The 13,813-nt window shown below is 41.9% G+C and overlaps 1 protein-coding gene and 1 long non-coding RNA gene across 10 annotated transcripts in view; one reads left to right on the top strand and one right to left on the bottom strand.

The window, feature by feature from the left end:
* Positions 1-7,510, top strand: part of bahcc1a (BAH domain and coiled-coil containing 1a) — a 60,862-nt gene extending 53,352 nt beyond the window's left edge. For all 9 annotated transcript variants that reach the window (XM_079643560.1, XM_079643565.1, XM_079643566.1 and 6 more), the window contains 6 exons: positions 2,822-2,930; positions 3,036-3,152; positions 3,258-3,419; positions 3,591-4,849; positions 4,999-5,235; positions 5,351-7,510. In XM_079643560.1, coding sequence (XP_079499686.1) covers positions 2,822-2,930; positions 3,036-3,152; positions 3,258-3,419; positions 3,591-4,849; positions 4,999-5,235; positions 5,351-5,560 — 2,094 coding nt within the window. In that variant the 3' untranslated portion in view covers positions 5,561-7,510. The remainder of the gene's footprint in view (positions 1-2,821; positions 2,931-3,035; positions 3,153-3,257; positions 3,420-3,590; positions 4,850-4,998; positions 5,236-5,350) is intronic.
* The window catches only part of LOC307015142, a 59,412-nt gene that overhangs the window by 20,019 nt on the left and 25,580 nt on the right, over positions 1-13,813 (bottom strand). The window lies entirely within an intron of this gene.

Here is a 13,813-nt window from a genome sequence, read left to right as displayed (position 1 = left end):
GAAAGTAACACGGGACGAAAGTAATGGAGCAATTTTATCCGAGCCCAAACAACTTTGACCGGCCAAATTAGTCAGAATTATCAGCATTCAATACTTAACAGACCTACTAAATATCAGGTTTAACTGTCAGGAGTAGTGTTGTCACGATACCAACATTTTGGTTTCGATAACAAGTCAAGAATTGCGATTCCGATTCTTTTTCGATACTTTCCTTAAAAAAAGGGAAACAGTCTTAAATGTAATTAGTGTGCTTTATTTCACACCAGAACCATAACACAAACTTTTAAACAATGAGAACAATAAATAAAATAAATGACAAGAACTCATATTAAATACAATTAATACATTTCTTACAGCCAGGCCTCGTGGTGTCCGTAGGCTTGCCCTCACTGTCAGAGATATAGCTAAAATACATCAACATTTCGCTTCTGGCGTCTTTTTTGTCAACAAGCCGAGGCACAGCGGCAGTTGCACTCCCACTTGCAGCCATGCTTCTCGTTTTCTCACATGCTCTCTGGCAGCTAGCGCGTGCATGAGAGAGGGGAGGGGCTTAGAGCGTGCTTGAGAGGGGAGGGACTGCAGGCACGGCTGCAGTGCACGGAGTGGAAGCAGAGCGCTGAACACACACAGTTCTTATTAAAACGGCGCTTTCTCACCGGGGTACTTTCCCCCGTAACGTTTTTAACGGCAGGGTATCGCGGTATACCTTTCAAGTATCGGTACACCGTGCAACACTAGTCAGGAGTCAGTGTCTCTCCCCCAAACTCACACATATAAAATTCGATATGAGCTGAAGAGCCGCATGAAACTAGGCAAAGAGACGCATGCGGCTCGAGAGCTGCGGGTTGGCCACCCTTGCTTTAGGATTAGATCAATACAAACAAAATGGCGTTTGAAGAGGGTTAGGGTTGCTAATGATGACTGGAAATGATCCAATAGTGTAGAGCTATCCAACCTTCACACACAATCTATATTTCACGATAAAATTGTTCACCCGTTTTAGTTTCTTTTTCAGTTGCAGCTGGTGTGGTTTAGATTTTTCTTTCCCTAAACCACAAGATCGTTAGGATCTGTAATTCACACTCAAATTAAGATACAATTACAGTTTACGCAAGTCATTCATGAAATGAGACAATTATATACTGTAGAAACCGCATATCAGTCTTGGCTGGTGAACATTTGCATTTAGGTAACATGTGCTTCTTGGTGTGCTTTGTAACCGGGATAAAGTTATAGTGTTTACTTCAGCAGGTGACCTTTGTCCTATTTTTTGGAGGATGCTGGTTATCATGCACTAATACAGTAGCAGCTAGGTCACCTAAAGCAAATACGTCATACCCACATCTTCTCCAACTGTGGACATAAGTCTTCACTATTGCCAAACAGGGCACAGGACGTGGTGTTTGCACACAATAGAGTAAGTAGAGCAGAGTTTGACTTTGCAACATTGTTCCTTAGATTAATAACTTTTGCTGTCACTCTAAATGGGGGAAAGGAAAAGCAGCAAGGCATGGTAACATTAATTATAAGTGAGCTGCTTCTTTTTTAATCAAATGACTGGCAACACTTTCTCCTTTAAACCCTTGAAGAATTACTAGCCATAATGTTAATGTTTTGAGTCAAAGCAGGATAAAATGTTACGTAATTATTAACGGGACATTTTAAAACCTGGCATTTTTAACTCTCTTGTAACACTTGCTCAAAATAACCAGATTAATTCATTACTTGCAAATGATTCAATTACTTTCTTAAACAAACTAATTTTGTACAGTATTAGGTTTTTGTTTATTTTCAGTATAAATTCAAGAGCACTCGAAATAAATCTACTGTTATATCTCCCGAATGGCCAAGCATTATTGTAACTGTCGTCAAGAAGTTAGATACTAACTAAGCACTTACATACTAACAAAGCACTTATAAACTAGCAAAGGACTGGCTTATCTAAAGCCAGTTGAGTAGCACTTAAAATGGTTTGGCTCTTTGAAACCTGATGTACTTATATGATTCTGTTTTCTTCAAGTTTGTATCTTGGTCGAATGCACTTATTGTAAGTCGCTTTGGATAAATTAAATGTAATGTAAAAAAGATGAGTTTGCATCAGGTTCCTGTTGTTGGAGGACCACACATATTAGTCCATTTAGTATTTGACCACTTGCCTCCTCTGTCTCTCATCCATGTAAGCTCGCTCATACCAATTCTCCCAGCAGCTTCACACAAAGCACTTCTGGCAACTTATTTAAACACTCATTAGATAGCAGCTGGTCCTAATTATGCCATACTTCCACTTTCTTTTCTTTTAAATTAGTCCCAAAGCCATTTATTTGACTCTGACACCAATGCCCCGATTTCCACCGTGCTCCTTCACCCTCCCCCATGCACACATATACACACACTCTTAAACACACCCACATCCACACCTCATCAGTCAAAGGGTCCCTCGCCATGGCAACAGTAAATGAAAGCAACCTGAAAGAGCCCCCAGTGAGTGGCGGATGCTGGGGCTGCCTGCATTGTTGGAGGGAGGATCTGGCAACCTGCAATCACAAGCCCTCTATTCAGACCCTCTTTAGTATTACTCAGCAAGTCAGGATTTACTGCATCATGGCTTCCGTTCCTTTCAGCCCTGACTGGCACATTGGCATGAGATAAGTGCCGCTTGGTAATGTGGCACAGTGGCTACCCATGCACAATGCTCTAAGGCTCTCTCACTGTTTGTAAGCGAGTGTGTTGTGCATGCATGTCTGTCTGTCTGTGTGTGTGTGTGTGTGTGATTGTGTGTGGGCTGTAATGAATCCTAATTATGTTTTGGTCTTGCCTTCAGGTGCTGGATGTACGGCCAGAGTCGGAGGCTATACTCAATGAAGGAACCAGGGTGTGTGCTTTCTGGAGCGAACGTTCACGCTGCTTATACCCAGGTTACGTTCGCAGAGGTGAGACAACAGCTCTCTCTATATCCGTTTGTCCCGTGTGACCTATGTATCTTAAACTATTCAGTTGTATGTTTAAACAACATGTTGTGCTCTTGTCTCTTGCAGGTGCTTCATCTGATGAAGGGAAGCAAGGAGGAGTGATGGTAGAGTTTGATGATGGAGACAGAGCGAAGATTTCTCTCCCAAACATCCGCCTGCTGCCTCCAGGATACCAGATTCGTTGTAGGTGTCTCCTATTCTGTGGAACTTGGGATGTTCCCTTCCATGCTGCACTCTATTGTCTACCTGAAAGTAAATGTTAATAAGCGTCTGCCTCTTGTTCATCAGGTGGCGAGTCATCCCCTGCCCTGCATATACCCAGTGAGAAAACAGTCAGGAGGTGTTCCAGTCTGGAGCAGGCCCCTTTCAGTGGCAGACCTTCAGACCGATTCAACATCATCAACACTTTAACAAATAGCCAAACTTTAACTGTCCACAAAAGAAGACCTGGTAAGAATAATAACCTCCAACTCTTCATTTCACCTTAATGTGTATGTCATAGTGTATATGGGGTAGCATTGTTCTTTTATGGCTGCAGTATTACATCAAATGAAATGTTCCCAGAGACCTGTTTCATAATTTGCAATATTTCTCTAAAGTATTACATTTTGTTCACTCTAGGGAGACCAAAGGGTTCTGGAAAAAAACAAAAGCAGCAGCAACAGCAGGCTGAGAATGCCAATAAAAGTCCTTCACCTTTCTTGGGTTGGCCTTCGTTGAGCAACAACAGGAAGCGGTCGTCGGACAACCTATTTCAGCTTAATGGGACGCCCAGGAAGATCTTAAGAGGGACAGAAGATGACTTCTTTCCCCTGTCTAGGACCCAGCCAATGTCCTCCACCCCAGCCAAAGGCCTTTTCAGCAGCAGCTCTTTTGAGGTGGACTCTTTCAGCAGCATTGCAAATGGCTACTCCTCTTTTTGTACTCAGTCTTCAGGGTCAGGTCCAGGTTTATCTCAGGGCCCAAGAAGTGGGCTGTATGCCCAGAAGCGCAGGCAAGATGACCTTGTAGTTCCAAGGAGCAGAAAGTCTGGACAAGAGTTCTTAGTCAAGTTAGATCATGAGGGAGTGACCTCGCCTAAGACAAAGAATAGCAAAGCTCTAATGTTGCGAGCTGGATCTTCAAGTGTGAGTGGTATGCCCAGGACAGAGTCGTACTCTCACCCAGTGCTGCTGGTTAAAGACAACAAAAAGGGTGGTGCCTCCAAAGTAGAACTCCTCCTGAAAGAAACCACACCTCAAAGAAAGCCCTCTTATTCTCTGCGTATGGATGAATATGGCGACCTGGGTTTCAGCTCTCACAGAGAGTGTCACAGCTCATACTCTGATCTGGATGATGATGATGATGAAGATGATGAGGAGGAAGAGAGGAGGAGGGCTGCAGTAGTTGCAGCCTCAGGAGGACTAAGGACGGCTGGCCGCTTCCTGTCTCGCCTCTCTGTCTCCTCATCGTCTTCTGGTTCTTCAAGCTCCTCTTCTTCAGGCTCTCTCTCTAGTTCCAGCCTGTGTTCGTCTGACAATGATTCCTCCTACAGCTCAGAGGATGAGGACAGTTCTACATTGATGCTTCAGAGTTGTCTAACTTCCCACCGGGGGCTTCTACAACCCTCTGAACCCTCAACTTCTTCAAGGCCACACTCGCACTCCTTTGTGGCCAAAGCTGTGGCTGTTTCTAATGTCAAAGGAGGCCCCCCGGACCACGTCTCCAACAGCAAGTCCCTAAAGAGGAAAGAAAGCTCCAGCTCCACCTCTAAATCATCAAAGGATTTTGTAAAGAGACCTAGGGTGCTTCCAGAGGAAACCTCCTTTGTTCCAAGGCCCAAGATGTCTTCGTGCCTTGCAGGACGACCAATGTGGAGGTGGTCAGGAAACCCTACACAGGTAGGAATAGTTCGCCCATTCTTCTACTGCATGATTTTAGCAAAGATATATCCGCTTTTCTTTCATAATATGTTCCAATACTAAATCATTAGGTCAAGAGACATATTCATCGTCAAACAATATGTGTTAATACGTCTTGTTTTCCACAGCGGCGAGGTCTAAAGGGCAAGGCGAGGAAGCTTTTTTACAAGGCCATTGTGAGAGGCAGAGACACAGTAAGTGTGGGTGACTGTGCTGTGTTCCTCTCCGCTGGACGTCCCAACCTCCCATATGTAGGTCAAATTGAGAACTTGTGGGAATCTTGGACCTCTAACATGGTGGTCAAAGTCAAATGGTTCTACCACCCTGAAGAAACCAAGCTTGGCAAGCGGCATCGAGATGGCAAGGTGAGCCGCTATGGAGGTTAACATTTTACGGAGACTGTTAGTTCTTTTTTAGAATGGCATTCTTTCTCTGTTGGTTCATATACAATGCAACTTACCCTGTGCTTTCCCTCTACAGCATGCCCTGTACCAGTCGTGTCATGAGGATGAGAATGACGTCCAGACAATCTCTCATAAGTGCCAGGTAGTGAGCAGGAAGGAGTATGAGTGTCTGACTCACAATCAGAAGCCGAACAGTACCTTCCCAGACCTTTACTACCTGGCTGGGACGTACGATCCCACCGCTGGTCAATTGGTAACTACTGAAGGAGTTTCAATCCTGTGCTGAACCTCCATGAGGACACTACTGAAGGACTCCTTTGGAGGGAGGATATAAGTCCATGACTCTACCAACAAGACCATCCAGTCTGCGAAGACAACAAGTATTTCTTGGGTATGCCTTGTGGACCCATGGAAAAGAATATCAGCACCAAAGCAGGGCTGTCTGAGGCTACACACTGGAGTCTATTGACCTCTAACCTCTTCTTGGAAGTGAAGGGCTTGTCAATAACTGGTTTAACCTTTCATGAAGAATAGAATAAAGTCTGGGTATTCCTGGATATAACAAAATTCAATATGTAAGGTTTTTTTTAATCATCTAACTAATCTCTTTTTAATGGGTCTATGTGATACTAGACAGCTTCATACATGGTTTTAGGACTCATGTTTCTAGCGCCTATCATGTGTAACCAAAGGAGAGCTGAGAGTGCATTGAACTGTGAAAGTATCATGAGGCTGAGTAGTCTCTGTGGACCAATTCTTAAAAAGGTAGCCTTACCTAAGGGAATGGAAACAAAAATGAGGCATGGGGCTTTCCCTAGACCTCTTCATTCCAGGGAAGTTGAAAACATGTACAGGATGTAAAGTTGATGTCTGTAAATATTTTGAATTTTTCCCAATCAAGCCATACACTTCAGTACCTCTCGCCTGTCTTAACTGTTCAGGTGTACATTGTATAGGTCAATTATTGTATTGTTGTCTGTTGTCTATATGTATATAAAAAGGTATTTTATATAGGAGTTTATTGTATATATGAGATGTATCTTTCCATGTTTGCGATTGATTTATTTTTATATGGGTGTAGAATACATTACGTTGTTTTTCCTTAGCTTTGGGAAGTCAAGATTGGAGATGTTAGTGTTGCACTGCATATGCCCTGCTGAGACAGACGGAGCACAAAGACAGAAGGATTTATTCTATAACAGGACAAGACTCACTTTCTGAGAGAGAGGGGTCATCCTGTTTATAAAAAAAATAGGTCAAGTGGCTTTTTTTGTAAAAGTGTTCTGTTACTTTTCATTACTATTATGCTTTTTAAAAAAACGTTTTTATTTATGTACTTCTCAGTTGGTCATCATCACAAGGCAGATCCCACTGGACTGCAGTCACGGGTCAAACATTATTTAAGATAAATGTTATGAGTATAATATTTAGACACAATATTTGTGTGTGATGAGTGTCCTGGCATCACTATAATCATGTCCACACAAATCAATTTAGAACAAGACCGGGTCTATCGGTGAAAATGTGTTAAATGAACACAGTTTGTCACATTACGACCTACAAAATACCAAAGTGTCTTTTAATATCTTTATTTCCTTTATTTAAATTGAACATATGTCAAGCACCTGTATTGAACTCGAATCAGAAATCACTGGTAAATTATAGAATACTTGTCCTCCACTATGTGCGTATATATTGGCTTTGAATTGTGACAATGGTTTCTTGCACATGTACCTGCAGATTTGTGTAGAGCAAACATGCAGCAAAATGCCACCTGGGAATGTGACTATGAAGGTCAAGGTACTGACAAAGTAAGATGTTGAGTACTGACGATGTGTTGGAATTAGTCTATTTTAGTTTTATCAGCCATCTGTGTCTATTTTGTACAGTGCACGCACATACTCAATGCTGACTGTGAAGGACAATCAGATTCACAAAGCAATGGACATAGAGTAGGTTCACTCAATCTGAAAATTACTTGTTTATTTAATTTGTGCCAAGTACATTTTGTCTTGTTTGATATGCAATCCTGAGTATTCTTTGTTGACAAAGTTTAATTTTATTCGCCAACATTTTATTTATTGTCATTGTTGCTGTTTGTTCATGCCAAGAGCGCTTTATAAGAATGTGACATTGTTTTTCTTGATGTGCATTTGCATTTCTTAAATAAAGCTGGTCTTGTAGAGGCCATCTAGTGAAAAGAAATAAAGCAACACTGGATCTTCTCATCCGCAAACCTCTGTGAATTAATTCTATTATTCTGGCTTTGTCCTCTTCATCTCACTGCACCTACCTTCTCCCATCAACATATTTATGTTAAACAGTTTTGTAATAACTAAGATATTGCCTTTGAAAGACAGAATCCAATGTGTTTTTAAAAATAATAATCTTTTTTTATCTAAATGGGACTTCTCGACACAAAATTATACCAAAGACACTGTTTTTAAAGAACAGAACAACCTAGCGCTTTGGTACATTTGTCTCACAAATGTCTAACAGGTTTGTTTTTTTAAGTAGGAATAAAACCCTTAGTACTTATTAATAACAATGAAGTAACTAGTTCAGACAGATCTACAAGGCATTAGCTGATCAGCACCATTTGTTTTTAACAATCAACAGGAAGATGACTAATTAGGAGTATTTTGACTAACTTGCATTCATTATTTTTTAATAACTTCTGCTGCCATTGCAGAAAAAATAAAAGTTAACTCTCACCTATCGCACAGCTGATTTCTCGGTTCACCATTCCCCAAACTCCACGTGTTCTGGTTTCTTATTACCACACATGGTAATGACAGCTCTTTACTCGTTGTGCATTATGTGCATCAGATATCTCATTTATATGTAGAGCATGAGCCAGGTTCTGTCCTCTATACCCCTGAGGGAGTTTTAATGTGCTCCCTTTAGGATTGTGAGGCTACTTAGACTTTTGAGGCTACTTGGAATAATTTGTAAAGCACAAGACACTTTTCTGACAAATTATTGTATCTGTTGCGATAAATCCTTTGATGTAAGTGTCTCTGGCTGAACTAAGTTTATATGAGATTTGAGTTCCTTAGTAAATAGAGACAGATCTGTCACAGCATCAAATAAAGCCTACTGGGTTTAGCTGCCAAGCTGTGTAAATAAGATGATGGCTGATTCAGAGATAGATGTGAACTTTTGTTATTCATGTGCCTGTTTTTTTATTTTATTTTTTATTTAAAATAACTGGTTCTTATTGGTGCGTGATAGAAAACGGAGAAAAAGTCGCCCCTGAACATATCGGTCAGCGTTGAGTGTGTTAATGTTTTAAAATACTTGTACGTTTGTAATTTCTGTATTTGCGCTGCATTTTTTTTACAAATGTATTGTATAGGATGAAGATTTTTTATAGACATAAAAATAAATACGATTACACAGAAATGTAACAATTTATTTAAATTTGATATTTGTTTCTGATCAAAATAAAAGGGATTTTAAGATGCGTTCTTCACATCACCTTAATAAATAATAGATGTAAAGGAGGGCGCTATCTAGTGGAAGAATAAGAATACTACATTTCATACAATAAGCTTTTACACTGAAAACAGCTTATTTGTGTAGTTTGATTTAAAGACACAGTGTAGTATTTCCATACTTCTTTGTCTACAATAGTGCAATTGCAATATAAACATCATCCATCCACAGCCTGGAGCAGCAGGTTGCCTCTTTCACACAACATCATCCCTAACCTACAGCATTTGTACATTTGCATACTTGCTCACCAGCTTTGACGAAGCCAATCTCTGTAACGTGAATCACTGATATAACCACTGGCTGGGCCTAAAGGAGACACAATATGGGTCAGTGACCTTTCTCTGCAGGCCCAGAGATGTTTTTGTCCTGCTTGGAGCCTGAGTGCCACTCCCCCCTGCCCCCTAATGCCCAGACAGGGGCTAATGGGCACATCAGTCATCTCCAACAGCAGCCCAGTGAACACAAACAGCTCTGTTTATGACCACAACCTTTTGTGTTGGCTATGGCCAATGCCCCGTGTCGGAGCCATGGTCCTTCCTGCACCATCAGCATGGGGGCGAGAGGGACTCACCACTGGAGCTGAAGATAGGGTTGAGGGTGGGTGGATGGGGGCCTTAAGGTTATTTTCATGCTTTGAGAAGGTTTTGCTTCATTACACCCCTTTACTAAGAGATACATAGTCAAGATAATATTTATCAGGGATCTAATGAGACAATTTCAGTTGTATTGGACATTTTTTGACCAATTACATGCTTTGAATTAAGCCAATCAAATGTTCGCTTTGCATGGGAACGATAAAGTCACTAAAACAGGTCAATACCCCAACATTCTTTTATCGTTTTCCTCATTGCGACCAGATTTTCAAAGTCTACAACCTGGATTCTGTTACCTCTCACTTGACAGACTGCTCTGCCTGTCTTACTTTTCAGTGCCTGTCTGGTTCAGCTTGCCCAGCATCCAGACTGTGTTGCTCAGTGTCAACAGGAGGAATGCTTTCCTGCACAAATATCTACACCTCATAAATGTCTCGCCCTCTGCTCGACCCTGTCTGGCCTCTGACTGTGAGGGGGTTGTTCAGGGGACAGACAGACAGACTGGTGTGTGTGTGTGTGTGTGTGTGTGTGTGTGTGTGTGTGTGTGTGTGTGTGTGTGTGTGTGTGTGTGTGTGTGTGTGTGTGTGTGTGTGTGTGTGTGTGTGTGTGTGTGTGTGTGTGTGTGTGTGTGTGTGTGTGTGTGTGTGTGTGTGTGTGTGTGTGTGTGTGTGTGTGTGTGTGTGTGTGTGTGTGTAGCAGGAGGGTTGAGGTGAGGCCTTGGGTCTTAACAAGGTGCTGGGAGAAGAGAGCAGGACAAACAGACCATTCAGACGCTGACTCCTGCTTCTTCTCAAAGGGCAGTAAAGCCCTAAAGATCGTTTTTGAGAATATCAATTATGGAGCAGTTACGGCCAATGCATAATACCTCAACTATACTGCATGCCGAAGTAACACATTTATTTTATGGAGTAAAGCAAAAGTGCTGCCTCGGCGGGAAAAACATCTTTGATCGTGACATTTTGGACTCATACAAATATTGGAGAGAGGGGCTTTCAGATAAGTCTGAAATGTAGTTGCTAAGTGAATATAAAATGTGTAAATGCCAGTTTTGAAATATTTAGGTGCATTTGATATAAGAGCTCCATCATGTTGTTTAGGGACAAATAGGAGACTTTACAATATTAAGTGCACAAGGTTTCCAAAAGCTTAAACTGTGCACATGTTTACAGCATGCTTAGTAGGAGGCTTTCAGAGGTGGCTTCAATGCGGTGCTAACTGCTGTTAGCAAATGCCTACACTTCCTCATAGGGATACACTGGACTAATACGTATACTCCTGTGTTGTATAGACACATGTGCCAGCACACAGCCAAGTCACTAAGTGCTGTGTGCTGCTTGCCATGGCCTAGATCCAGCCATGCCACCGCTAATCCAATTCTCTGTTGCTCATTATTGGTGGCTTGTAAAGATTCTGTATCAGCGATGCTAAAAGAGCTTTTCAAAGTATTACATGGGATTACGGTTGCTCCTCGCTACATATGTTGCTCAAAAACTCGGATGTAATATTGCCTCCCTGTTTACATGGCCCCGACAGCATAACAAATAAATGACTCAATATCATAGTCTCTTTGGCCCTGTTGTTTGTTACAGCTGTACTGTTTCCATGACTAAATAAACGTAGAAAATTAAAATAAAGGAGATGTTCAGAAAGCTGAAATCACTGTGCGAGTATACATTTAAGGAGGATTGTCCACTTGCGGGTCATTTCCCAAAGAGCGTTATAGTTTAAAGGAAAAAAAAGTTTTCTTCAGCTATCTCAGATATGTATTCAAACAGCCTGGCAGCAATCACAGAATACTAGGGTGTAATCAGGGGATTGTCTCCGTTTTAAAAGGGTCACAAAATCAAAAATATCTTATCTGTACCAACCATAATTGTGTACAAACCAAACTGAGCCTGCCTGCACGGTCAGTCAGAGGGTGTGGTTTCTTGCTCATCTCAACACCGGCATTAATCAAGGGCTGATCTCACAAGTATGGATGTCTTTCTTGTTTAAAACGATACTTTGCCAACAGCCACCGTTTTTTTTCTCACTGTCCACAGTACTCTATTGACCCAGCAGCAGGCAAAGTTACAGCCTGTCATAAAAGGGGTCAGGCGCCTTCTCGTTCTATCCCAGTTGTAAGTGCAGGACAGCTGGAAACGCTCTTTGTCTCATAAATAACAAATAAAGGCTTTTACCCCCATTAGAGATCAGCTGTTAGCTCAATGAATCAGTTACAACCAACATCTAATCAAATTAGGGCGTTGGGTTGATGACTAACCCACAGGTTAGTATTAAGACTTCAAATTCTTATATAATCTCAAATGATTATCCGTCTCATCAAAATAAAAATATTATGGCCAGGTATTATACGGGAACCTGAGGCTAGAGAAGAGCATCACTGTTTCCTTTTTCCCCATTACACCCCCCTTTCTTTCCACACCCTCCTGTGTAGTGGTGTTTGTGCATTCCTGTGTCGACAACCTCTCCGTCTAGTTCTCTGGGGTGTTTACCCCCTTTCACAGTAGCAGCTCCCGCCATCCCATCTCTGTTTACATTGCTCTTCTCCTCTATTTACTCTGTGCTCCAGCGCCCTAGTGCACGGCGCTCCAAACAGCTGTTCCATTATGGGGAGAGCAGGCACTTCAACCACACAGCGCTGCCACACAGCTCTCTCTGACAGCCCACCATGGGCGCTACCATGATCACTGCCTTGCTCCGCTGGCACGCCTGCCATTGTGGCCGTAAAGCGCAGTCTCCTTTGTGGCTTCTGGGCATAGAGTCAGTCAGAGCAACTGTCAGAGATTGTCTTCAAACCGCAAGACAAATTTGCCAACTTCAGCTTTTGATTAAGTGCGTCTGTACAGGATGCAGTTCTGCGGTGATTTAAACAAGCAGCAATTATATCCAGATGATCTAGAATAAACGGCCACAAACATCTTTACACTGAAACAGGGCTTTTATAGTTTGTCATTACAAATCATTCTACATTTTTACCATTTCGGCACATTTTCTGTAAGTACCCCATATAAATCTTGCGTCTACATGACATCATCCATAGGTCCATTATCCCACAGACCATGATGGTCTTTCCTCTGAAACGCTTTGCCTGGTTAGCTGTCAGGGAAAGAAAGACGGGTGTCTAACTGTGTCTTAGGATCATACTATACCATGAATCTCGACTGAATTATTTGTACCCTTTGCGTGTCCTCTTCCCTGCTGGTGTGCACAGCTGGTGCTGAGTCAGGAGGGATGAAGCCTGGAAGAAAGGCCACCAAGCATCCCCATGCTCCCAGTAGACCGCTGCAGGGCCCTGTGGATATAGGGGCAGGAGGCCCTCCATTTATCACAATACAATAGCTACCACTCGAGGCCAATAGAATATGCGCCTGTGTGTGTCATTACGTTCCTTCACCTGCATACAAGTGCTAATATGTACATCGGTATAGCTTGTCTCTTCCTTTTTAAGTTTTGATTTTTAGATGATTGATGATGATTAGAGGTGTTTCACATACAGTAGCATTGCACACAGTATTTCCTTAAATATGAATGATTATCAACCTTGGCAATACTTTAAAAGTCCCATGTTAAAATAACTGGTGAAATCTTTGAATGTGCAATTCAGACTCGAGGTATATGAATGACAAAATGACAGTACTGTACATGCTGCTATTTTATCAGACAAGCGTCATAGGGTTAGAGATCCCACTCCCTTTCAATACCCTTTTACGCTCCGTTGTTTTTATTTGAATGTTTTCGATCTGATAGTATAGATACAATTATTACTCCCATTACCCTGCATTTGTTCCTGCAACAAATGCATAAATGGATATTCTTCAGGTGATACAGTAACCATGACGGCCTGTTTCTAATGGCCCATACAAATAATAATGTTGGATATTTGTGTGGATAAGTGACTTGTGATGCTAGTCAAACACCCAGATTGAATAATGCACTTAATTGAATAACAATTTCGAAGCTTTTATATATATATATATATATAATAAAAGAAGAAAATAATAATCTCCCACATTCTAGAATGCAGGTGGTTGAAACTAATACTCGCAGAACTTCTGTAGACGTCTCAGGGTGATGAAAACACTTGCATGAAGCAGTTTTAGCCACACACACACAGCCACACAGCCACACACACAGCCACACAGCCACACACACACACACACACACACACACACACACACACACACACACACACACACACACACACACACACACACACACACACACACACACACACACACACACACACACACACACACACACACACACACACACACACACACACACACACACACACACACACACACACACACACACACACACACACACACACACACACTTTTTTCCGGTTTAGCTCTGTAGTAGCTCTACCCACGATGAAAAGGGATCTCAGCATGTATAATAGCACAAGTTGCGAGCATATTGGAGAGAGACATAAAGAGGGAGAG

The sequence above is a fragment of the Notothenia rossii genome, assembly GCF_949606895.1.
Source record: "Notothenia rossii genome assembly, chromosome: 8".
In the NCBI taxonomy this organism is placed as follows: Eukaryota; Metazoa; Chordata; class Actinopteri; order Perciformes; family Nototheniidae; genus Notothenia; species Notothenia rossii.
The sequence above is the reverse complement of the archived record's forward strand: the minus strand, read 5'-3'. Positions and strand labels throughout refer to the sequence as shown.